Below are 25023 nucleotides of genomic sequence, written 5' to 3'. Positions count from 1 at the left end.
CACAACAGCACCTTAATGGTTTCAATAGTAGTTACATGTAGGGAGGAAAACGTTGTTCACCAACATAATTTAAAAAAATCGATGCCCAAGCAGAATTTTTTTTCTTCACCTGTTAATACACATCTGTGTCGATTATATATATACACAAACTAGAATGGCACTCGGTAGAGAGTGCATACCTCCGCCAGGATGAACAGCTTACGCTTTGCATCACACTGATTTGTCAGATCTGAATCTGGACCTGAACCAAAATCTAATCGGCTTGTTCTTGTCGCCGAACTAACTCTTCAACCTAGTTGTGTCATAACCCCATATGTCCATAAAACTTTTTAAATACCGTGCTATGTATCTCTCAATGGTGAAGAATCACTTTTAAAAATTCTCATATCCGGAACCAGATTCGGATCTTCACCAAAATCTAATCATTTAGTCGTCCTCACACACCCAACCTGTCCACAAAATTTCACCCGAATCCATCCACCACTGAGATACCCTTGTGGTTGTACAGGAGTGCGTGACCCTTCGTTATACTGAGTGTAGTCCCATGGAGACTGTGGAAGCTTTGTAAATTAAATTTCCATTCTGCATATATGGAATAAAAATATTTATGAGGCAATTGGTTTGATTCCCAACAAAACATTAACATTCCACCCTCTCTCCATGGTGGGTGGGGGATGGGGGGGATGCCCAACATATGACGTTCAATCACCAAAAGTGCCAGTATTAATTTTCATGTTCTACATCAATTTGATTAAGAATTGAAAGTTTTTATTGTGATATTCACCTTCTGCACGCGAATATAACACGCTGCAGCAAATTGAGGAAATTGGCTCAAGGGGGTTAGAAATGAAAAAGGAACAAACAAACAGACTCGCACCTATATATTGCAATGGACTCTGTCTCCCTAATAAGCGACATGAGACCATTGGAGAATTATTACCGAAAACACACGAGCGGATGAGAATGCGGTTTATTTTACCGTATGACCATTTCAGCACACAGTTGGCTTATTTACTTGTGCTGGAGGACGGAATGACAGCTCAAAATACACAGCAACTCGTTTTAATCAATAAATACAAAGCAACTCGTTGATACTCTCGGTCCCCTGCCTTTTTTGTGGCATGAGAAAGAGATCTGTGTAATATGAAAGCTAAATCTTGAACAGTTTTTGAAATATCACGTAAACAAGCAAGTTACCGAGATGTTTGCCATGGCAACATAATTCAGCCAATCGCAGTCGTGATTTAATCAGGTTAAGATCGTGGGATGAGGAATAGATATGTGCAATATGAAAGCCAAGTGTTCAATGGTTCTTGAAATATCATGTGCACAAAAGTACATGGACGGATGATCGGTCGGTCAGACGGAGCGCATTTTAATGTGCCCCGTCTTTGATCGTGTTGGAGGGTGGGGGCAAAAAACGAAAAGTGGGACCTGGGAGGTAAAATGCAATCAGAAGGAAGAGATAACCAGAGGATGTGCTTAATTAGACGATAACAGTTCCTTGGTTATGTTAACACTAACCCATGGACTACACAGCGGACTCAATCGGGAACACAGGACGCATGAGAGAATGGACAAAGTATAAGTGTCTGTGTTCGTCTTCCCGAAAGCACCAAGAGGCACGCTGCAGGCACGTTTGTGGCACCTCTCCTGATCTGGTCTCACCCTTGGCTGTCCGTTGCTGTGCCGATGGCTGTGCGCTCTGGGCTGAGCGAGTCTTGCACAGCCCAGAGCGCACAATTTGGGCCCACAATTTGGGCCCACAGCCCACAATTTGGGAGGAGAGGAGAACTTTGATGGATCCTGCTACAAGAGAGAGATGACGGTCTTGGCTGTGAGTTTACAAACGAGTCTCCACATGACGAGGAGAGACGAGAGTTCGGTGTCGCTGACTATTTCTTACGATCTCGATCTGTTACTGTCTCTCTCGATCTCCAACTCTCTGGTGTCATTGTCTTCCTGACTGTCTCTCGGTAAGGTCTCTCCCGATCTGATCACGTAAAGCGTGATAGTGTTCCTTTTATGGCCAGCGCTCACACCCCCTGACAAATGGATCTTGCACATATGCTGTCGATGTCCCGGTTGGGCGAGGAAGCACACGTGAAACTGCCATGATTTTAAAAACCCATGTTTGAGGCTCTGTTGGAGCACACATGGAACAGTCATTAGTGAGGTGCGATTTACGTGTATGCCTGGTGTTGACTTAATGGTTATGGTGATGGGCTTGAGATCTGAGAATCCTGAGTTCAAATCCCCCCTTTCTGTTGAATTAATACCAGGTGGGGTTGACTCTGCCTGTCATCCTTCAGAGGTCGGCAAAATGAGTGCCAGCTTGCTGGTATCCTGTGTCGGAGTGGCGACCCATCCAGGATTGTGCTCAATAGCCAAGGAGACTGCGAAGGCAGCACCAACGCTCTGCACAGAGTATGGTCCCAAATGGAGGGATGGATGGATGGCTTTACATATAAAAGAACAATGGGGATGAAGAGGATTAAACACGAATGGGAAATGGGAGAAAGAGAGACAAAAGGATAAAAGGTGACAGGGAATCTAACTATACACACAATTCTGGTCGATGATAATTGTGGTTTACGAATGCTTATGCTAACACTCATTGGAATATAACTATCGCATAATTAACCCTCAAGTCATTTACGGAACAATATGTATGCACGAAGTTGGCCCACCTTTGCACAAACTGATAAAAACTGGTCAAGTCTCATTCATAAACAGTGAAATGCAAAAATAATATTAAAGTTTGGGATTAATTATGTAGGAAAAAATAATAATAAAAAAACATGCAAAATACTTAATTTTCATGGACAATGACTGATGACACCATGATAGAATCCTCAATGAAGTGAAAATTTCACTCAATGAACTGACACTGTCAAAGGAATGCAAATCACACACCTGAGAGTTCAATAAAAACAATCCCCATCTGCTCACCACCTCCCTCCCCTCCGTTCACCTCCCCACATGGCTGCAACAAATCAAAATGTATTGAGGCTCACTATTACAACATAAACAAGAAAAAGAGCAATCAGAGATTGCAGACCTTCACCAGGACTTGTTTTGTGTGGCACGTAATTAATAAGAGACATAATTAGAACTGCCACTTTATAACTGCTTGCAGTGATGACTAGCGGGTACCAAGACATCCTGCTTTGATTGGACACCTGAATTTTTTTATCATTCAATTGAATTTAGAATAGGATTAAAATATATTCAATTCAAATCAAATGGAAGACCAAATAGGTAGTCCTACATTGGAGTAATCTGAAGAATCCCAAACAAGTAAAAAAAAAAAGCAAAGATGAAGTCATCAAGAGGAACCTGGATAGGATTCACATTTTAGCTGCTACTCCTCCACCCATCCAGGCACAGCCAAGTGAGCCTTATTCAAAAAAAAATTTTTTTTTTAGGAATAAAAAAGAAAAGAAAAAAAGAACCCGGATCTAAATAATTAAATAATTACAGCTGCCAGACTATCTATGTGTCCGATCAAGTTGAAATTTAAAACATGTATTCCCCATGACAACTAAATTGTATTTGTGACGTTTCACGTCAATTGATCAAGCAGTTCCAGAGACAACAATATTTAATATTTTTCCTTGATCCAATATGGCTGCCAAACCATGTGACCTATCAATTATTCCTTAACAAACGTGTACACCAAAGGCTTGGGGAAGATTTGTGTGACGTTTCCCCTCGACCTGTCCAGCCATTTTGGAGAAGATTTTTTTTTATAGGTTTTAGGGTAAATATGGCTTTTAGGATTGCTCCAATATGGTTGCCAAATCATGTGACCTATGACATCATGTGTGAAACTTTTGTTCCTGATCAATAGATGGTCATACATGTAAAGTTTCACCTCGATCTGTTCAGCCACTTCAGAGAAGATTTTTGAAGGTTTTTTTTTTTTTTTAAACAATATGGCTGCCGAATCACATGACAGATGACATCATCAATTTTTTTTCTGTGGATCATTTTATCCAGAGAGAAACCTCAATTCTCATACTGATCACATGTAGTGTTCTTCATATGCAATTATGACGTCATAATGAAGGCACCTATGACATAAAATTTTTTTTTTTTTAATCACACTTATTCCCCATGAGAAGTACTTGTGATGTACCAAGTTTCAATTTTTCCTTGGTTTGGTTTCAGATATAGAGGTCCAAAGTTTTTCTATTTTTCCAACATGGCTGTCACACCACATGACCTATGACATCATAATTAACATTAAAACATTCTACATGAGTAGTCGCACAAATAGTGAAAATTTTGTCTCAATCCGACAAACAGTTTCTGAGAAAAACATGAAAGTTCTGTGCAGACAGACAGACAGATCCAAATGCAATATCCTCTCCTACGTTTTGCGAGGATAACTAGGAGGCATCTCACAATGCAAAGCCCATCCACGTCCACTTTGTACTCAAACTAAACTTGACGAAAACAACAATTACAAAAATTGTTCATATTCTCACAATAAAAGGTTTGTTGAAAATTTTATGACAAAAGCTGACATGGTTAAAAAAAAAAGTTAGTCTGGACAGACAGACAGCAGCGATTGTTACCACCCCCCCCCTTTTTCCACGTGTCCCCCTATATTGGGGAGTGGGTGGGGGGGGCAGGGGACAGGCTCATGAAACACACACTTATATTCAAGAAAAACCAAATACGTATGTACGAATTGATGCTGGTCAATGGAACAACACAAAGGATGTACTGTACTTTGTGTTTGCTGCATGAGATTGCTCAATGTTGACAACACGTTGAATGAACGTCACCAAGGATAAGAAGAATTTAAATTTAAAATTTCAGCTTTTAATCTCAGCAAACCTTGTGTGTCCTCAACCACATCAATCCATGAGCTGATACCTTGCTGGCAAACATGTACAACAATAACACCAAAAACATAAAATAATAGATGGACAACAACGTCATTTTTCTTTACCATGTCCTAATCTAAATGTTAATCATGGCTTTTATCCCATTGTACTGAAAAAAAAAAAATTGTACAACAAAGTTTAGTCAATGAAATGACTGCTTGTATTCCACACACAAAAACAATTTTTGTTTTTCACATGTATAAATTTATTATCCAAATAATTATTAGTAAAAATTTTTATTTCAATTAGAGTTCATTGTGAAAACAGCATATCTCAATGATTTTGATAACGGGTTGTGAATCATGAGAATAAAGACCACAGTAATGACATATTCTGCAGAACGTGGAAGACTGTGAAACAGTCCAAGAATTTCACTCTCCAGTCTGTCACAGCAATCAACGCACAATGCTAGCAGATCCGACATGTTCGTGTGTGTGTGTGTGTGTGTGTGTGTGTGTGTGTGTGTGTGTGTGTGTGTGTGTGTGTGTGTGTGTGTGTGTGTGTGTGTGTGTGTGTCCTCCATGCCAAAAACCATGAAATCTGGCAGCCTGAAACTTTGTATGCATACCAAGGGTACTTCAAGGGAATGCATGAACGAAAATTGGGTATTTGGGTAAATTTTAACATCCCTTTTGAAAATAATTAACTCCTCATCATGAAAAAACAAAAACCACCTGCATTCCCCTCTCAGGGGTCTTAATTCACCATCTTATTTCAGCCTAATCAAAAATGGCTTGCCTTGGAAAAGGTCGTAACGTTTTCTGTACGATAGAACTTTATACCTATGAATCGCTGTTCACATCGTGAGCCAAGCCAGCTGTACCTTATCAACCAGGGTTCGTAAGTCAGTCGACAGTGGTGCAATTTACTTCTTTTTTTTATCACAGCAGTTATCTTTAAAAAAAAAAAATTACAAAATGACATTCAAGACAATGTTAAGGTAATAAAGTAAATTAAGTACATATATAAAGCTGTGTTCTGTTCGAAGCTCTGTAGTTGGACTCTCATAATGAAGTACCATATATAAACCCATGTTCTGTTGCCTTTGTTAAATATGACAAAAGTTTAAAATGTAACCCTTGCCTCGGAGAGTTCCAGTTCCAGAGCGGGTATACAGGGTGGCAGCCGCAGTTCGAGTCACATCCCTCAAGGGAAGCCCATGTTATAAATCTTTATAAATAGTATGTGCTGTTTGAAAGTGACGGATGCTATTACTATCCTGTTTTAACGTACCCCACTTCATTCAATCCCGTACTAATGCTAACAGATGGGATTATCCCCTACAACCCCCCCTCAACTTCCCCTCAAGTCCCTCCACTAAACACAAGTCGAGAACTACCCCCCCCACCCTTTCCCCCTACCAAACGCATCTATAACACGACCACACCTCTCCCCCACCCCGCCTTTCCTTTTTCCACCATTCCCTTCACTCCCACCCCTCCCGGAATGTATAGTGATTGTTTTTGAGGTGATGGTTGGTGAGGTGTCGCTCTCCCCTCTCCCTTCCTCACTCTCCCCTCCCAATGTCGGGTACCTTTAATCAATAATAAATCAATCAAAATCTGTGTTACTCCAATGAGAATTCAGTGTAAATTTCAAATGATAAAGAAACGGTGTGGTTATGCTGATCTAATGCAGACGACGAAGGAAAGACAGCAAAGCAGAATTCCACTCCTCTGGCTTGTCCAGGTAGCAAGCATGGCCTGCACCTTCCATACAAACAACGCTGCTATTTGGCAGTTGTTTCAGGTTGCCAAATGACAATGTGCCAAGAGGAGAATCCAAAGACCCATACACAATCAAGGTCGGAATCTGCAATTAACAACAACAACAAAAAACATTACTCAGTATTTATACCTTCAGTATCAAAAGACAAAAAAAAAAAACTCCAAGTAACAAGTCTTCCTGAGACAAGTACATAAAATGCACCGATCTCACCAATTAGTAATACAATATATATTGTAGCTGCAAACCACAACCCTTAAAATTGCTTAACAAAGACAAAATAGCGAAAAGGTGTGCATCATCAACTGGAAAATATATTTTTTTTTTAAAAATGCACATATTTTAAAATCTACATTCAAGACTTCAGCTTTTCAGCACTCATCAATTTCTCAACAAACACATACATGTTTAGACAAGTCATTACCCCACGCACACAAAGCGAAAAGCGTGGTGAAGCAATAGGTTCACGTCTGTGTTTGTTAGTCCGTCCACAAATGTCAGATTATGATCGAGGAACAACTTAATTTAAAATGAATGTCATATTAAACCTGCAGTTTAGCAGTACTTTGGCTCTGAACTCGTCCCGATCGCGCGTGCACAGAGAAGAGCGAGATTAAAAAAAAAATTATTATTTTACTGTGCCTACCTGGCAGTCAAGAAAAAAATTGAAAATCATTCCAAACAGGAAACTTACTGTTTTTAAGGACATCATAAAGAACACAAACAACAGGCACAAATAACTAATGTAACGTGTTAGATAGGGTGGCGTCACAACCACTGCGTCAATTGTGGTAAACTTCCGGAATAAATGTTTTTATACAACCTTTATGATCTTTAATTGAATTATAGACAGCACCAGACCACTGTGGAACATAAATCACCTTCATGCAGCTTCTAAAAACCTCCAATTTTTCAGTACTTGGACATGTTAAATAAGGCTGTTTCAACGGTGCTAAAACTTCCAGATTCTTTTTATACGACCTTTAAAATCATTATTTGATTTCAATTGAATGATATATCCGAACACTATGTGGAGTAAGGTGTTCTATTAACTCTCTAGTCCAAACATGCACTGAAGAATGCATTTTCAAAGTTTACATTTTGAGGAGAAACAGATAAAACAAGTTCATTCACAGCCTCGTGTCACCCACTAAATTTAATGAATGCTAGTTAATCTAGAAAACATTCTCTAAGCCAGCAGAACAGCAGACCACAGCATCGATTCAGCCTCGAGGGATGTGCAATCACCTTTGAGCAATCTAGCCTGCATTGAAATCTCAGCCCAGCTATAAACTGTCTCTCACCCTGGTGTTTTACAGGCAGGATATCAGTGTGTGTGCCATCCCTCAAACGGACAGACTTTAAACTGGGTGTTCCGTCTGCTGGCATTAGTTGGACGTTAAATATCCCACGGCGTGGTTCACGAAGAGTAGGTGACTCATCTCCGGCATCATGAACAAATTCCAAATTCCTCTCCTGAATGACAGCTGGGAAGACAACAGCAAACCAACCAGAAAAACCCTATACCCAGGAACTGCTTTGGCAGCACCACCACTCGGCAAAGCGTATGGTACACTTGGAAATATAAAACCACTTTTGTAATTGTGAACCTCCAGAGTTTTAAAAATCATATCACATCAATTTCTTTGGCTTTTCCCGACATTTCCGCGAAGTTTAACTCCACCACAACCTAAAAGACAGCCACCCAGTCTTGAAGTCCTCCCAACAGGGATAAAAGTCCCGTCTTTTACACACTTTGCATCCACCGGGTTCTTTCAATCCATTCAGGCACAATTCCCTGGCTCACCTATGCCATAAACTGCGTGCATCTAAGAGTCCAAATTCAATGCATCTATACTGTGCCATGGGTATTTTCTATTGTACCATCTTTTTAATCCCTGGGAGTGATGGAATATAAAATCCGAGAGCATCATTAATCTCTTGTGCAAAAGGAAAAATCGAAATACAGGACTGTATTTGAAATACCAACAAGCATGCCATACATTTGTTTAACGCCTGAACTCGATGAAACGAACGAACAAACAAACAGCCGTCATCTGTTTTTAAACACACAAAGCACAGATTAACCTGTGATAAATGTTGCACTGAAAAAACAGCAAACCCACCACAATTTTCTCATAATCGGAAGCCGAGAACATTTGTGTACAAATGGGGGCCACAGGAACGAAACCGCGCACAAGGTCGTGGTGGTCCAATAAGAATGGCAAAGAGTACATGCCACTCATGGAGGGAGAAATGATGACGCAGCTCATCAACTCCAATGCCTCAACAACCACCTTCAAGAATTCGGAGGAGGCCAACTCTTCCAATGCAACTTCAGGCGGGGTATTCTGGGAACGTCCGTAGCCTGAAGTATAAAGCCAGAGGTAGGCCATATGTCAAGAGACTGATCAAATTAAGACAAGAAAACATTTAAATAATTGTTCGATTCCTCAAATAAATCACTGGTATAAACAAATATGCTTACAATGCTCACTTTTAATTTCCAAGTACTTTTTCAGCTGTGCGATACAATTTTATTACTTTTGCAACCAAAGGTGGACAGAGGTTATGTTTTCACCCCTGTCAGTGTGTCTGGTATCTGGGAGTGGGATATCTCAACAAAAAGTTGAGGATGGATTTGGATTAAATTTTGTGGACAGGTTGGGTGTGCTACAAGGACGAATTGATTAGATTTTGATGAAGATCTGGATCCGGCTACAACTGGAGAATTTTTAAAGTGATTCTTCATCATTGAGAGATGGAGCCAAAAACGACGTAGAGCACGATATCTCAAAAAGTTGTGGACGGATTCGGACGAAACTTGGTGGACAGGGTTTTGTGACGACAACAAATCAATTCGATTTTAGGGAAGATCCGAATCAGGACACGAGAATTTCTTTTAAAATTTATCAAAGCAATTCTTCGCCATTGAGAGATGGGGCCAAAAAACGATACATAACATGACATTTCAAAAAGTTGACGAATTGGATGCGACAAGAAAAAGCCAATTCGATTTTGGTTCAGGTCTGGATCCAGACCTGGCCCATCAGTGGGATGCAAAACGTAAACTGGCCAGCCTGGCAGAGATATATGTTCTTCCGAGTGCCGTTATAGTTGGAAAATTGCACGTGTTGAAAGCAAAAAGATGGTTAAGCAATAGGGTGCATCAAACGCCCCCTTTTTTGCGAAAGTTTGAAAAACATAACGGTGATAGGAAAGATCTGTTCGAATACATGAAAAAACATCTCATTTTTTTCAGAATTTTCGGTCATCATCTTGGGGGTCCACATCGGGGTCAAAGTTCAGGCATGCAGCTCCTGCACATTTTTCAGAGTAAGTGTTATTTTTCACTGTATAGTGATCAAAACTTGTGTCTGGTGGTGAAATAATTCTGACATATCAATGTACTGCTCCTTTGGTGATGTTTGTAACACGGTTGGCTTGTAATTTGTTGGCACAGTTTCCCGGAAAATGGTATTTTTACCCGGAAATTTTGACACGTGGCAGATCATGAATGTAAAAGTTTGGACGATTTTCCGAGACGATTTGACTTTTCTGGTGATAATTATTGCATACTACTGAGTGATAAGTGCAGAATCACTGCCTGCATTATCAGTTCTAGTGGTTAGTTGAAAGGACTAGAGTGATGCTGGCACACTCTCGTACTGGTGTGAATAGGCGAAACCTCACTATTACAAATCATTATATCTTTCAGAAAGGAATCTCGCATGGAAACTAGGCGAGATGGCACAGTCTTCGGACTCGGAGGAAAGATTGTTGTAAAGGACGCGAATATCACAGGGACAAGATTACCAACAAAGGAACAAGTCATCCGATGCTTCAAGTATCATCAGGACCTTGCATGCAATCACAATTACACAAAAGCCACTATCGCGAAAATAGTACTTAGAAAATTAGAACCTTTTTATGAAAAAGGACATATCCCAATGATCGCACCTAAAAGTGCATCTGACAAAATAATTAAATTAGTTAGTACCAATGCTAAGCTACGAGAAATACCGAAATCGAGACGCTCATCTGGAACTGGAAAGGATAGAGAAAGGATAGATAAGGAATTAGAAGATTTGAAAACAACATTCGTTTTATGGCTGAAAAATGTAGAGCAACTGATTACGAATGAAGAGGATAAAGCCTTCCTACAATCTATGATGAGCGACTGTGTGGCGAGTTTCGGATGAAAGGACAATATTTTAAAGAAGAAGACGTAGAAAATCCGTGAAGAAGCAAAGTTATTCAAAGTAAGAGCTAGAAAATCAACTGAAGTGGATAAACTATTCCAGATGGTTGAGTTTGGCAGCAGCACAGATGAGGATTCCTCATCACCAGTGTTGCATCACCAAAGGAGCAGTACATTGATATGTCAGAATTATTTCACCACCAGACACAAGTTTTGATCACTATATAGTGAAAAATAACACTTATTTTGAAAAATGCGCAGCAGCTGCGTGCCAGAACTTTGACCCCGATGTGGACCCCCAATTCTGAAAAAAAAAAAAAGAGAAATGTTTTTTCATGTATTCGAACACATCTGTCCTATCGCCGTTATGTTTTTCAAACTTTCGCAAAAAAGGGGGCGTTTGAAGTACCCTATTAAGCAACACAACAAGCGTAAGCAATATTACAAGACTTCAAAAACATATATATATATATATATATATATATATATATATATATATATATATATGTATATAGTGTCAATAAAATAAACACAAAAGAGTCACCAACATACCAGGTAGGTCAATCGCGACAGCACGATAGCCAGCATTTGCCAGGTTTTGCAATGTGGAGAGATTCTGCCAAGTTTCAGATGAAAACTTCATTCCATGCAGCAGTAAGATGGGAAAATGTGAGTTTCCATTTACTGGGGCCACTTCACGCCAGAATATGCTTTTTCCTCCGATGGCCACATGGCCTTCAGAGTATTTGACCGGGTCTGCCATTTTCACATCCATTCTGCTGTACATGAGGACGGTGGAATAAAACAAGGATGCAACTCCTCAATCGAGGACACAGCGTACAACCACACCTTAAAATGGGCGGTGTAGATTTTACATTGAAATGACCTAAACGACGATGATGATATCAGGAAGAAGAAAAGAAGAAGAAGAAGAAGAAGAAGAAGCGTATTATGACCATTTCCCCCTTTTTCAGGAGGTTGGCCAAATTATGGCATTCCTCCACACGGATCTATTTTTGGCATTTTCAAGTCTTTTAAGAATGTTCCATACATCAAGGACGCAAGATGTACTGGTAATTGGAAACATCAACTGTTTATTAATTGCTTTAACAAGTACTCATAACAAGTTTTTGACTCCGTGCCTCGCGAACATGGTCTCAACCAGAACAACCACACCTTCATTTCCGGATGGTCCCAATGACGTAACTGCCATTTTCCCTCTTTTTGTAGAAAACAATTAGCCAGTTGCATAATTCTTCATTCATGTACCGTAGGTTTTTTAGTCGTTTGAGGTTGCTGAACAACTTGAAGAACCCTGGGAGGTGTAGATGGGTCTGTAGGCCCGTTGTCAATCGCAGTTTGGGGCTGCCAGGAAAGAAGAGGAGAGTGCTCCCTTGTCTTTGCAGAACGGGTGAAACGGGAACCTTCCTCAAGCGATTCGCATGCCATCGTGACCTAGTAGGAGGTTACTCCCAACCTCCTTACGATCTGCAATGGATCTGACCAACAAGGCTGTAGTTTGCTGCGATACTGGGGAAGCCAGACACGCACCAAGTCCAGCTCTTGCAATGTCAGCTGTTTGACCCTTGTGGACTGGTCAAGCCTCAGCTTCATATGCTGAGGATTAGCATTGGCAAAGATAAGGCAATTGTTGTTCCCTTCCCAGCATCAGCAATGCTTGGAGGCACGGAAGCATGACTAAAGTTGCTCTCCAGCATGATGACTACCAAACACATAGCAAATGTCATTAAAACCAAAGAAAAGCAGTCAGGAGATATACATCTATTAGAAATGGGCCCTTCAAAAATCCTCATCTTAACATCAAAGCTGCCTGAGATTATTTGGACAAGAGGAAACACGAAAAAGAATCATAATCAAAAGATGCAATATGGGAAACAATGGGCTGACAGGATAGCCTAGAGGTACGAACATTCACCTCTAAGCCTTCTAGCCTGGGTTTGAATCTCGACCCAGCTATAAACTGTCATCCGTGTTTCACGGGCGGGTGATTCATCAATACGTGTGCCGTCCCTCAAATGGACATTATGCTGGGCGTTCCATCTGCCAGCATTCGTTGGTGGACGTTAAAGATCCCACGGTATCCTTCGCGAAGAGTAGGTGAGCCCTCCCTGGCACCCTGAACAAATTACAAATTCCTGCCCGAAGCAGCAGGGGGTACTGCATCAGCGGCACAGCTGCACCCTCAGACAGCGATGCCACCTCACAGCCTTGTGCTGCATACAAACGAACGATGGGAAGCATTGCAGGATGCATGGAACAACTTCCCGATGGAATTTTCCCATAAATGATCGGAAACCATTAAAAAAACGGATATCTGCCGTTTTGCATGAAAAGGTGGTCAACCCAAATATTGAAATTTCATGCAATAACATTGTAAAATACAATTCATTTTTGTTTCTTTAATAAAAACATCATTACACCACCTCTAGTTTATCAAAATATGCCAATGTGGCAATTATCTGATGTACCATACTCTGATGTCAGAGCGTCCGTGCTGCCGAAGCAGTTTCTTGGCAGGGGTGCAATGGTGTGGTTTGCCATTGTCTTTTCAGAATGTGATAATAAAAAAATATTTTCAAGGTGGCCGAAAACTTTTACACAGTGTGGTGTGTGTGTTGGGTGTGTTGGGTGTGTTGGGTGTGTGGTGTGTGGTGTGTGGTGTGTGGTGTGTGGTGTGTGGTGTGTGGTGTGTGGTGTGTGGTGTGTGGTGTGTGGTGTGTGGTGTGTGGTGTGTGGTGTGTGGTGTGTGGTGTGTGGTGTGTGGTGTGTGGTGTGTGTTGTGTGTTGTGTGTTGTGTGGTGTGTGGTGTGTGGTGTGTGGTGTGTGGTGTGTGTTGTGTGTTGTGTGTTGTGTGTTGTGTGTTGTGATAGATATATATATATATATATATATATATATATATATATATATATATATATATCCCTGTGTCGTAAGAGGCGACCAGGGTTGCGTCAGGAAGGGCATCCGGTGTAAAACATGTGCCAAATCACTATGCAGATCATACGGATGATCCGCTGTGGCGACCCCTAACGGGAGCAGCCGAAAGAAGAAGAGATATATATATATATATATATATATATATATATATATATATATATATATATATATATATATATATATTTAATAATACATGTTCATACAGGTATGTGCTGGATGGACGTTGTGAAGGCTGTAACAACGTGGTTTCTATTCGAGCTTAAGGAAGCAGTGCAAGATAGGGATATTTGGAGAAATGTGATCATGATCATAACCAGAAGTCTGCCACGACTTGCCGTAACTATATAACTGTTTAAAAGGGCCATACTTTTCATTTGTCAATTGTCATTTTTCGAAGTGTGCCTCTTAATAAGTATCTATATCCGGCATGAACCCAGGGTCAAATTTTTAAAAGTTATACATTTCATGCATCCCCCCAATGTTAATTGCATATCCAAAGTTTAATTGAAAAATGTTTTAAAATGTGCCCATAATTGCATTTTTTTTTTTTTGGTATTTGACCTTTTGACTCCACCCGAGGGGGCGGTGCCAAAAAATGATAGCGCTCTTGCACCTTCGTTACACCTGTTGCTGACTACCAAGTTTGGTGAATTTCTGCCCAACCCAAACTGTTTACGAGATTGCATGGTGGACAAACAGATAGACAGACAGATCCAATTACAATATCCCCCATCCCCCCCCCCCCCAAAAGGCGTGGGGATAATAATAAGACAGAGGTTAACCTTTAAAATATATGAGCCATGACCAATGTATTTTTCATCATGATGTAATTACACACAATATATATGTATATACAGGGGGCTGCAAAAGTAGGTATACAGTAATGAAAACAAGTACAGTCCTCACTGTATATATATATATATATATATATATATATATATATATATATATATATATATATATATATATATATATATATATATATATATATATATATATATATATATATATATATATATATATATATATAGTTGAAAGCGTGTCTGTTTGTGTGTTTGTCTGTGACCTATGCACGTGAAAAGTACTGGACTGATCCTCACCAAACTTCACATGCTGACAGAACATGTACCCGGGAGTGTCCCGATGTAAAAGAATTGTACTTCCGACTTCCGAATTATGACGTCATCACCTGATTTCGTAACGTTAATTTTCAAGTTCAGCCGATTGGCATGGGGCCAACGCCATATACAATATACAGTAAAACCGCGCTATTCTGAACACTTCTGGGACTGGACGAAAATGTGTTCATATGCGGGGTGTTCACATTATCGGGGATTAGGGTATCAACCGACCATGAACGCGTCATCTGTATTCGATACATACACATCTAAATACACATTCCACAGACAAAATGAGCACGCAATTATTGGCATTCAGTAGTAATAACACAATTATTTGATGTAATAATAATAATTATCTGATGTAGTAATCTGATGTAGTAATAATACTAAAAGCCTGGTGTTGGCACAGTGGTTAGGGCAGTGGCTTGGGACCCAAAAGGTCCTGAGTTCAAGTCCCGTTGGGACACTGAATTTATATATATATATATATATATATATATATATATATATATATATATATATATATATATATATATATATATATATATATATATATATACACCAAGTCGAAAACACCAGGGGGTTGACTCAGCCTGCCATCCTTCCGAGGTCGGCGAAATGAGCACCAGTTGTACTGTGCCCGGTGTATGCCCCGGTTAGAATAGGTGTACCATATCCCTGTGTGTCGTAAGAGGCGACCAGGGTTGCGTCAGGAAGGGCATCCGGCGTAAAAACCTATGCCAAATCATTATGCGGACAACAAAACGAATTTCCATTCCGGATCGGTCGAGGCCCGGTTACCAACGACCGCCACAGGTACCGGTGGTCAGCAGGGTACCAGTGGAAATTGTGCTACTGCTGGGCGAAGGAGGAGAAGGAGACGGGGAAGGCGAGTCCGGAGGCAGTGGGAGAGGGGGAAGGGTAGAAGTGTGGAGGTGAGAGTTGGAACTCTGAATGTTGGGACGATGACTGGCAAAGGGCGAGAGTTGGCTGATATGATGGAGAGAAGAAAGGTGGACATACTGTGTGTACAAGAAACCAAGTGGATGGGGAGTAAGGCTAGGAGCATTGGAGGTGGTTTCAAACTGTTCTACCATGGTGTGGATGGGAGGAGAAATGGTGTCGGGGTAATCCTGAAGGAAGATTATGTCAAGAGGGTATTGGAGGTGAGGAGAGTGTCTGACCGAGTGATGAGTGTGAAGTTGGAAATTGAAGGGGTGATGATGAATGTCATCAGTGCATATGCCCCACATATGGGGTGTGAGATGGAGTATAAAGAAGATTTCTGGAGTGAGTTAGATGAAGTGGTGGAGAGTGTATCCAAGGATGAAAGAGTGGTGATTGGAGCAGATTTCAATGGACATGTTGGGGAAGGGAATAAAGAGGATGAGGAGGTGATGGGGAGGTACGGTCTCAACAAGAGAAATGTGGAAGGGCAAATGGTGGTAGAGTTTGCAAAAATAATGGAAATGGCACTGGTAAATACGTATTTCAAGAAGAAGGAGGAACACAGGGTGACATACAAGAGTGGAGGAAAGTGCACACAGGTGGATTACATCTTAAGTAGGAGATGCAATCTGAAAGAGATTAGTGACTATAAGGTTGTGGCAGGGGAGAGTGTAGCTCGACAGCATCGATTGGTGGTCTGTAGGATGACTTTGGAGGTGAGGTTGAGGAAGAGAGTGAGGGCTGAACCAAGGACCAGATGGTGGATGCTGAAGGAGGAAGACTGTTGCGTGACATTTAGGGAGGAGGTGAGACAGGCGTTGGATGGTGGTAAAGATGGGTGGGATGATTGGGCAACGACAGCAGAAGTTGTGAAGGAGATAGCTAGGAAGGTACTTGGTGTGACATCTGGACAGAGGAAGGAAGATAAGGAGACGTGGTGGTGGAATGAGGAAGTACAGGAAATTATAAGGAAGGGGTTGGCGGAAAAAGAAGTGGGATAGTCAGAGAGATGAAGAAAGTAGGCAGGAGTACAAGGAGTGGCGGCGAAAGGCAAAAAGAGAGGTGGCAAAGGCCAAGGAAAAGGCATATGACGAGCTGTATGAGAAGTTGGATACAAAAGAAGGGGAAAAGGATTTATACCGATTGGCAAGACAGGGGGACCGAGCTGGGAAGGATGTGCTGCAGGTTAGGGTGATAAAGGACGTAAATGGGAATGTGCTGACGAGCGAGGAGAGTGTGTTGAGAAGGTGGATGGAGTACTTTGAGGAGCTGATGAAAAAAGAAAGAAAGAAAGAAAGAAAGAAAGAAAGAAAGAAAGAAAGAAAGAAAGAAAGAAAGAAAGAAAGAAAGAAAGAAAGAAAGAAAGAAAGAAAGAAAGAAAGAAAGAAAGAAAGAAAGAAAGAAAGAAAGAAAGAAAGAAAGAAAGAGAGAGAGAGAGAGAGAGAGAGAGAGAGAGAGAGAGAGAGAGAGAGAGAGAGAGAGAGAGAGAGAGAGAGAGAGAGAGAGAGAGAGAGATGGAAGAGGTGGAGATAGTGAATCTGGAAGTGGGTGGATCAGTAAGGATGAAGTGAGGACTGCTATGAAGAAGATGAAAAGTGGAAAGGTGGTTGGCCCAGATGGTATACCAGTGGAGGCATGGAAGTGTTTGGAGAGATGGCAGTGGGGTTGTTAACCAGATTGTTTAATAGTCTTGGAAAGTGAGAGGATGCCGGAGGAGTGGAGATTAAGTGTACTGGTTCCGATTTTAAAGAATAAGGGTGATGTGCAGAGCTGTGGAAATTATAGAGGGATAAAGTTGTTAAGCCACACCATGAAGTTGTGGGAAAGAGTAGTGGAAGCTCGGTTGAGAGGAGAGGTGACGATCTGTGAGCAGCAATATGGGTTAATGCCAGGAAAGAGCACCACTGATGCAATGTTTGCTTTGAGAATATTGATGGAGAAGTATTGGGAAGGCCAGAAGGAGTTACATTGTGTGTTTGTGGATTTAGAGAAAGCTTATGATAGGGTGCCAAGAGAGGAGTTGTGGCATTGTATGAGGAAGTCGGGAGTGGTGGAGAAGTATGTGAGGATCGTGCAGGATATGTATGAGGACAGTGTGACAGCGGTGAGGTGTGCGGTTGGAATGACCGTTTTTACAGCCATTTTTCCCTGCTGTGCAGGGGTTTGGCTTTTTGTGAGGCAATGTTTTATGGCCGGATGCCCTTCCTGATGCCAACCCTGGTCGCCTCTTACGACACACAGGGATATGGTACACCTATTCTAACCGGGGCATACACCGGGACCAGTACACTGGCACTCATTTCGCCGACCTTGGAAGGATGACAGGCTGAGTCAACCCCCTGGTGTTAATTCAGCAGACAACGGGGCTTGAACTCAGGACACTGGGATCCCAAGCTGCCACCCTAACCACTAAGCCAACACCAGGCTTGTGTGCGGTAGGAATGATGGACGGATTTAAGGTAAAAGTGGGATTGCACCAAGGATCGACTCTGAGCCCTTTCCTGTTTGCAATGGTGATGGACAGGTTGACGGACGAGATCAGACTGGAGTCCCCATGGACTATGATGTTCGCAGATGACATCATGATCTGTAGGGAGAGTCGGGAGCAGGCTGAGGCGAGCCTCGAGAGGTGGAGGTACGCACTGGAGAGAAGGGGAATGAAAGTCAGTAGGAGTAAGACGGAGTACATGTGCGTAAATGAGAGGGAGGGTGGTGGTATGGTGCGGTTGCAAGGAGTTGAGGTGGGGAAGGTGGATTGGTTTAAATACTTGGGATCAACTGTCCAAAGTAACGGAGAGTGTGGGAGAGAAGTGAAAAAGAGAGTGCAGGCAGGATGGAGTGGGTGGAGAAGAGTTGCAGGAGTGATTTGTGACAGAAAGTTCGCTGCAAGAGTGAAGGGGAAGTATACAAGACGGTAGTGAGACCAGCTATGTTGTATGGTTTGGAGGCGATGGCACTAACAAAAAGACAGGAAGCGGAGCTGGAGGTGGCAGAGTTAAAGATGCTGCGATTCTCATTGGGAGTGACGAGGATGGATAGGATAAGAAATGAGTATATTAGAGGGACAGCGCAGGTAGGACGGTTTGGAGACAAAGTGAGGGTGGCGAGATTGAGATGGTTTGGACATGTGCACAGGAGGGAAGCGGAGTATATCGGGAGAAGGATGTTGAATATGGAGCCGCCAGGCAGGAGGAGAAGAGGAAGGCCAAAGAAGAGGTTCATGGATATGGTGAGGGCGGACATGCGGGTGGTTGGAGTGTCAATGGAAGATGTGGAGGATAGAGCGAAATGGAGACGGTTGATCCGCTGTGGCGACCCCTAACGGGAGCAAGCCAAAAGAGGAAGAAGAAGAAGTAGTAATAATACAATTATTCGAATTATTTGCCACGGAAAGATAGAAAATTGATAAGATCAAAAATGCAACGCAAAATTGACAGCACGAGAATCAAAATTTCAAATTTATACAATTACTTGTCTCTAAGCCAAGATGTTATAAAACTCTGTGGTTTCGATTAGGCATTATCTAGGACATGAACTTGAACTGAATGTTCGATTCTTTCCAAAGGAGCGAGCAACTCTGCCCATCCTTGATTCAGAAAGAGAGTTTTAAGCTTTTACACACAACTGAATCCATCTTGTACCGTCACCTGCATGTTTTCCACTTCCTCTTTGTCCCCATTCTCTTTGTCCACATTCTCTTCGTCATTGTCTTTCCGCATTAAATAGTTTTCCCAGTCGTTGTCCTCGCAGTCATGAACACGCACCGTATCGTCGCACCGAACGTATTCCTCGGGGGTTACGTCGTCACATACGCCAATATCTGCACCGCGCGAAATGAGCTCGCGCAGGTTGAGGTCATCGTCAGCATCCCAGTCACTATCGGGTGACTCGGAAAGGAATCCGCACTTGACGAAGCACTTGGTAATCGTTGTCGGCTGGACTTGATCCCATGCATTGCTGCTCCACTGAACAGCATGGAGAACGTTGACGCTCTTCAAGATTTCGTTTACGTTTGAAGCGGCATCGATCTTCGACTGCACGTGCCGGAGCAGCCGTTGTTTGAAAAGACGCTTCAGGTTGCTTATCACGCCTTGGTCAAGGGGCTGCAAGACCGACGTAACGTTCGGAGGCAGGAACTTTACGGTCACATTCGTCAGCGTCACACCCATTGGATGAGACGGCGCATTGTCTCGGAAGATAAGAATCCTCCGCCGTTGGTTTGGCATCTTCTTGTCCAGCGCTTTCAACCATTCAACGAACAACGCCGAGGTCACCCACGCTCGTTTGTTTGCTGTCCACGACACAGGGAGGGAATCGACTTTGATGTTACGAAAGCAACGTGCTTTCACTGCGTTGCCGATGGCGAGTGGTTTAACTTTCTCACCAGTCATACTTGTGCACAACAGCAGCGTTACTCAATCCTTTGGTGACTTTATACCATGATAGGAGTCTCCTTTTATCACCAGCGACCTTTTGGGTAGAGCGTGGAAGAAGAGGCCAGTCTCATCGGCGTTAAAAATGGCTTGTGGCTTGAAACCGTCACATAGCTGTGGCAGACGTGTTTTCCACTCCTACTGTCGTCTGATCAACGCCACCACTCTTGCCGCTAACTGCACGTGTGTGAGATCTTGTTTCGAGCTTGAAATCGGGCAAGCCAGTCGTTGGATGCCTTGAAATCCACCTCACCAATGGCAGTCGCGATTTCTAAGGCCTTCGCTTTTTCCAGAGGTCCGCTGACAGGGATCCCCTTTGAACGAGCAGCATGGAACCATGTGTGCACGTGGTTGTCAATGTCTATGAAACTGCCTCCTTTTCGTCAACTTCGCGAACATAGGGCCCCGTCTTCGAATTCCTTCAATATCGACTCTTTACGACGTAAAATACCGTTCACTGCGCCCAGCGAAATTCCGAAATCAGCAGCGAGTTTGCGTTGCGACTTGGATTCCGCTTCCTTTACCAGACGGACTTTATCTTCCAACGGCAGATCGTGATGCGTTTTCGGCATTTTGGTGTATCGTACTGCGTGAACTTCAATAGCAAGTGAAGATTGATGGAAAGGGAGGTGTGCAGGGCCTTCTTGCACCCCTCCCTCAGGGGGAGGCCTCTGCTGATTGGACGAAATTGTAATTCTTGACGCTTATTGATTGATTACCATTGATTAATTTAGAAACAGGTTCTAATTAAGTCACTGTATCTCTTCACACCCCGCTGCATTTTCTATCCACGCCATTGCGTCCAGTAAAACGAACTGCGCGATGGGTGGTAATTAGCAACGGCGTTTGTTTGTATGACGTTTGCCATGCAGCCTCGGCTGAACAATGGCCATGTTTCGCACTGATGCCTTCAAAGGTTGGAGTAGCGTTCACAGTGCGGGGTAAAAACTGGTTTGGGACTGGTAAAAAGCATGTTCATATGCGGGGTGTTCAGATTATCGGGGGCACTATGTACAGGATTTCCTATCTAAAAATTTGGGACTGGCCAAAAACGCGTTCATATGCGGGGTGTTCAGATAATCGGGGTGTTACTGTATCTAGCATATGATTAAGTTTTTGTTTGTCCATTTGTTTGTTTGTCTGCACGCGCTAATCTCCTGAAAGGTGAAAGATAGGAGCTAATCAATGAAACAAAAAATGTCGGGATGGGCCTCGCGAAGGTTATAGGCGATGTGGCAAGACCTCACGGCCGGGGGGGAGGGGGTATGTTTCTCCTCACCAACCCCCTAAGCCTATGACTGCCATGGCCCAATAGGGAATTGATACTGTGCTCACGTCAGACATATGTATAGAAGATTAATTTCATTCAAAAAGAACCCGGGCAGCGCCGGGTGCATTCACCTAGTATATAATAAAACAATGACGAGCAAATTTTACACTTCAGAAATGCACACAAAATAATTTAAAAAAAAAATGCATTATAGGGCAAATTATGCCTGGTGTTGGCTTAATGGTTAGGGTGGTGGGCTTGGGATCCCAGGATCCTTAGTTAAAATTCCATTCAGCTGTTGAATTAATACTAGGTGGGGTTGACTCCACCTGTCTTCCTTCTGAGATCGGCAAAATGAGTGCCAGCTTGCTGGTATCCTGTGTTGGAGTGGCGATTGTGTGGTGATCCAGGATTGTGCCCAATAGCCAAGGAGACTGCTGAGGCAGCACCAACACTCTGCACAGAGGATGGTCCTAATCCTAATGGATGGGTGGATGGATATGGAGGTGGGAATCTATGCAGTGACTTATTGGGTTCTTCCATTCCCAAAAGTAGAGAAAATGTTTCAGTGAGTGAGTCTGCACTGGTTATCAGATATACTGCAACCTATATACCTGACGAAGGTCTGCATTGTTCAATGTTATATCTTGTTATCATTGCCACCGAAGGTTAAGGAGGTCATGTTTTCACCCCTCTCTGTCTGTTTGTTACTTACGAAATCTAAGATTTCGTGCCATTTCAAATCTAAGATTTCGTAAGTATATTGATGACTTCCGTCGTCTGTTTGTGCATTTGTGCGTTTGTGTGTGTAGGCACGATAACCCGAGAACGGAAGAAGCTACCAATATCAAATTACACCAAGCTGGAAGGATGACAGGCTGAGTCAATTCAGGAAGGTGATGGCTAGCACTGATTAGATTTTGGTCAAAAATCGGTCAAAGGTCAAGGTCACAGTGAGGTCAAACATTCGATTTTTGATAGTTTGGTACAGAATCATCGTAGAAACTTCTGGTTTGCGTCGCTACCTTCTCTAGAGACAGCTTTTATTAGACAAGGTCAGAGGTCAAGTTGACGATTTCCTAAGTACCAGTCTATGACTGCTTGTTTGTTTGTCTGCCTGCCTGTGTGCAGGATATCTCAAAAAGTTGTGGACTGATCCAGATTAAATTTGGTGGGCAGGTTGGGTGTGTGACAAGGACGAACTGATTAGATTTTGGTGACGATCCGGATCCGACTGCAAAAATTTTTTGAGAGATTCCTCACCATTGAGAAATCGGGCCAAAATGATATACAGCAAGATATTTCAAAAATGTATTGGGCTCAATATGTTGTCGTGGATCAGGCATTACATGGAGGACGTATGTGCTCTACTGAGTGCCCTTCCAGTTAATGAAACAGTTCACCAAAATGCAACCCTGAAACGATTGGACGCATACTCGTATATTAGTGGGCCTGACATATCCAATCCATATATATCTCTATCTCTATCTCTCTCTCACATATCCTCCTTTATAGCTAGTATAGCCATAGCTAGTACACCCATCCTTCGCATCAAGCACAAGCCTTTAATGTCTGTAGGAAGCATCCAAGACCCACGATACACCTGTAACCACTTGCAATTTATTCTTACAAGTAATATCTTAGATGCAGAATTGAGAATTGGAACAAGTCCTTCAATCACGACAAATCTCACTCATCCCATCACTCTGTAAGGATCATCAAATGAATCCTATCTATTTCCAAAGTCAGTCACTGGAAAATGTTCAGTCTCTTAAAATTCTCAGCCTCACTGCCAGCCACGACCTCTCCTGATATATGACCATATAGCAAAGCTGGTCTCCAAAGTCAGCCACAGACTGGGCGTCCTCTGTCGATGCAAGTCTTTCCTTTGCAATTCAGAGCTACGTAGGTGCACAAGGCTGTGGGCTGCAACACAATGGAGTACTGCCCTGCACTCCGGGCTGGGGCTCCAGCGTCAAATCTGTCCGTCTGTCATTAATTTGGTGGAATCGAAAGTTAAAGATTATTGGCATTTCCTGTGATAGAGGCTGAATCACAATGTCTGTTGCTTTCAAATCATAGATAAGTCTTTTTTTTTTTAACCGTCTCTCCTCCAATATAGCTTCTTCTGCTCTCACAGTTCTCCGACCATCCACATGTCCTTCAGGACGTACGGCACGTTAGTCTATTAACCCCCACCTGGTGAAACTTACAAAATACAGGCTCACTGCTGCACATCTCCACCACTTCGTTTGCTCCTTGTCCCGTTTATTTAACTGCTTTCCAAAGTCAGTTCATGCCCCCCCTACCCTCCAGGGCTTTGGTGGTCATATGGCAGCTTAACTACCAGGGTAGCTCTCATTTCCTGAAGCTCGACTGTGTCGCTGATGCAGTGCCCCTCGACCAGTACACACACACTGGAACTGGTACTGGTCCTCATTTCGCCGACCTCAGAAGGATGACAGGCTGAGTCAACCCCGTGGTGTATTAATTCAGCGGCCGACGGGGCTTGAACTCAGGACCCTAGGATCCCAAGCCACCACCCTAACCACTGAGCCAACACCCTAACCACCGAGCTACCACCAGGCATCCTCCAGGGCTTTCAAGGGGCGGTGCACAACCTCCTCACGCCATGTCATCACCAATATAATCATAATCCTCCATTAAAGTTAAACCGACCTTCCGAACCCTCACAGCTTACACGTTGTACAATGTGTTCAGATTCCACCCCAAACCCGAAACCCCAAATTCCTCCTCCTCCTCCTCCTCCTCACGATATTGCTACGTGTTAAAGCTAAAGCCAAAGACAAACATGAAATAAGTCAGTTTTACTCACAAGTAAACATTGCGAGGCTTATTAACCAACTGTGCAAAAGTTCAGCTGAATGGCGCATTAACGATTACTGCAAAAAAAAAATATTTAAAAACCCCAAACACACTAAAAGTATTACCATACCTCGAGTTTGGAAACGAGCTTGCTTTGCCTTATAGAGTTGAAGTAATTTCTCAAATCTACGTGAATCTATATAGCACACGATAGGCGGAGGAACACCGGAACAAGGAGACCTTGTTCGAAAGTCATCAGTTATTCGAAGTCATTTAAAGTCTCTATGTCATCGAGTTATTAAGAGGCCTCATCGTTTAAAAAAAAAAATTAAGAGTATACTCGATTTTGCTATCTTTATTCCTTCTTATTGTAGATCTTCCAATGCAGTTAATTTCAGGAAAAGTTAAAGAAACAAATAGTACTATATGCAACAATAATAACGAACAGGGCTTTATTGGTATTTTTTTTTTTCTTTGAGAATTCATTGTTCACATCGTGTTTTCATACTTTAAATCACGTTGTGCATTAAAATGTTTCCTTGCTGCGTAATCGACGCTCATGACGGTGTAGTGCGTTGCAGTATTAAATATTCCGGCGGTATTTAACTTTCACTGTTTTCCGTGTAAATACAGTTGATTGTGA

At 42.4% G+C, this 25023-nt stretch overlaps 2 protein-coding genes across 6 annotated transcripts in view; both read right to left on the bottom strand.

Annotated features, from left to right (window-relative positions):
• The window catches only part of LOC147011668 (protein ABHD14A-like), a 36676-nt gene extending 12058 nt beyond the window's left edge, over positions 1–24618 (bottom strand). Inside the window, exon 1 of one of the 2 annotated variants that reach the window (XM_085857791.1) lies at positions 24511–24618. The gene's annotated coding sequence lies outside the window, so the exon portion shown is untranslated. Of the gene's footprint in view, positions 1–24390 lie in introns of both variants that reach the window. The other variant, XM_085857792.1, reaches the window with a different exon arrangement.
• Positions 5119–24638, bottom strand: ABHD14B (abhydrolase domain containing 14B). 4 transcript variants are annotated; one of them, XM_085857793.1, is made up of 4 exons: positions 24511–24638; positions 11377–11603; positions 8750–8991; positions 5119–6710 (listed from the first exon to the last, which is right to left on the bottom strand). In XM_085857793.1, exons 2-4 carry the CDS (start codon positions 11597–11599, stop codon positions 6528–6530), a joined length of 648 nt encoding a protein of 215 aa, XP_085713919.1. In that variant the 5' UTR covers positions 11600–11603; positions 24511–24638; the 3' UTR covers positions 5119–6527. The 4 variants fall into 4 exon arrangements, with proteins under 4 accessions (XP_085713919.1, XP_085713920.1, XP_085713921.1 ...); XM_085857794.1 differs by having other exon boundaries at positions 11377–11600; positions 24511–24605; XM_085857795.1 differs by lacking the exon at positions 24511–24638 and adding an exon at positions 24391–24505.
• Positions 24639–25023: the final 385 nt, after the last annotated feature.

The sequence above is a fragment of the Eptatretus burgeri genome, chromosome 15 (assembly GCF_056783735.1).
Source record: "Eptatretus burgeri isolate ZD-2024b chromosome 15, Ebu_testis_v1, whole genome shotgun sequence".
Taxonomy (NCBI): Eukaryota; Metazoa; Chordata; class Myxini; order Myxiniformes; family Myxinidae; genus Eptatretus; species Eptatretus burgeri.
This window is presented reverse-complemented; position numbering and strand designations above follow the sequence as displayed.

Bases quoted from the DNA above. Each gene is read 5' to 3' on its own strand.
- ABHD14B (XM_085857793.1), bottom strand. From the start codon at position 11,599: ATGGATGTGAAAATGGCAGACCCGGTCAAATACTCTGAAGGCCATGTG. The intron at 8,992-11,376 runs GTATGTTGGTGA...TTTATACTTCAG, and splicing joins TGTCGCGATTGACCTACCTG to GCTACGGACGTTCCCAGAAT. The intron at 6,711-8,749 runs GTGGGTTTGCTG...TGTTAATTGCAG, and splicing joins CCGATTATGAGAAAATTGTG to ATTCCGACCTTGATTGTGTA.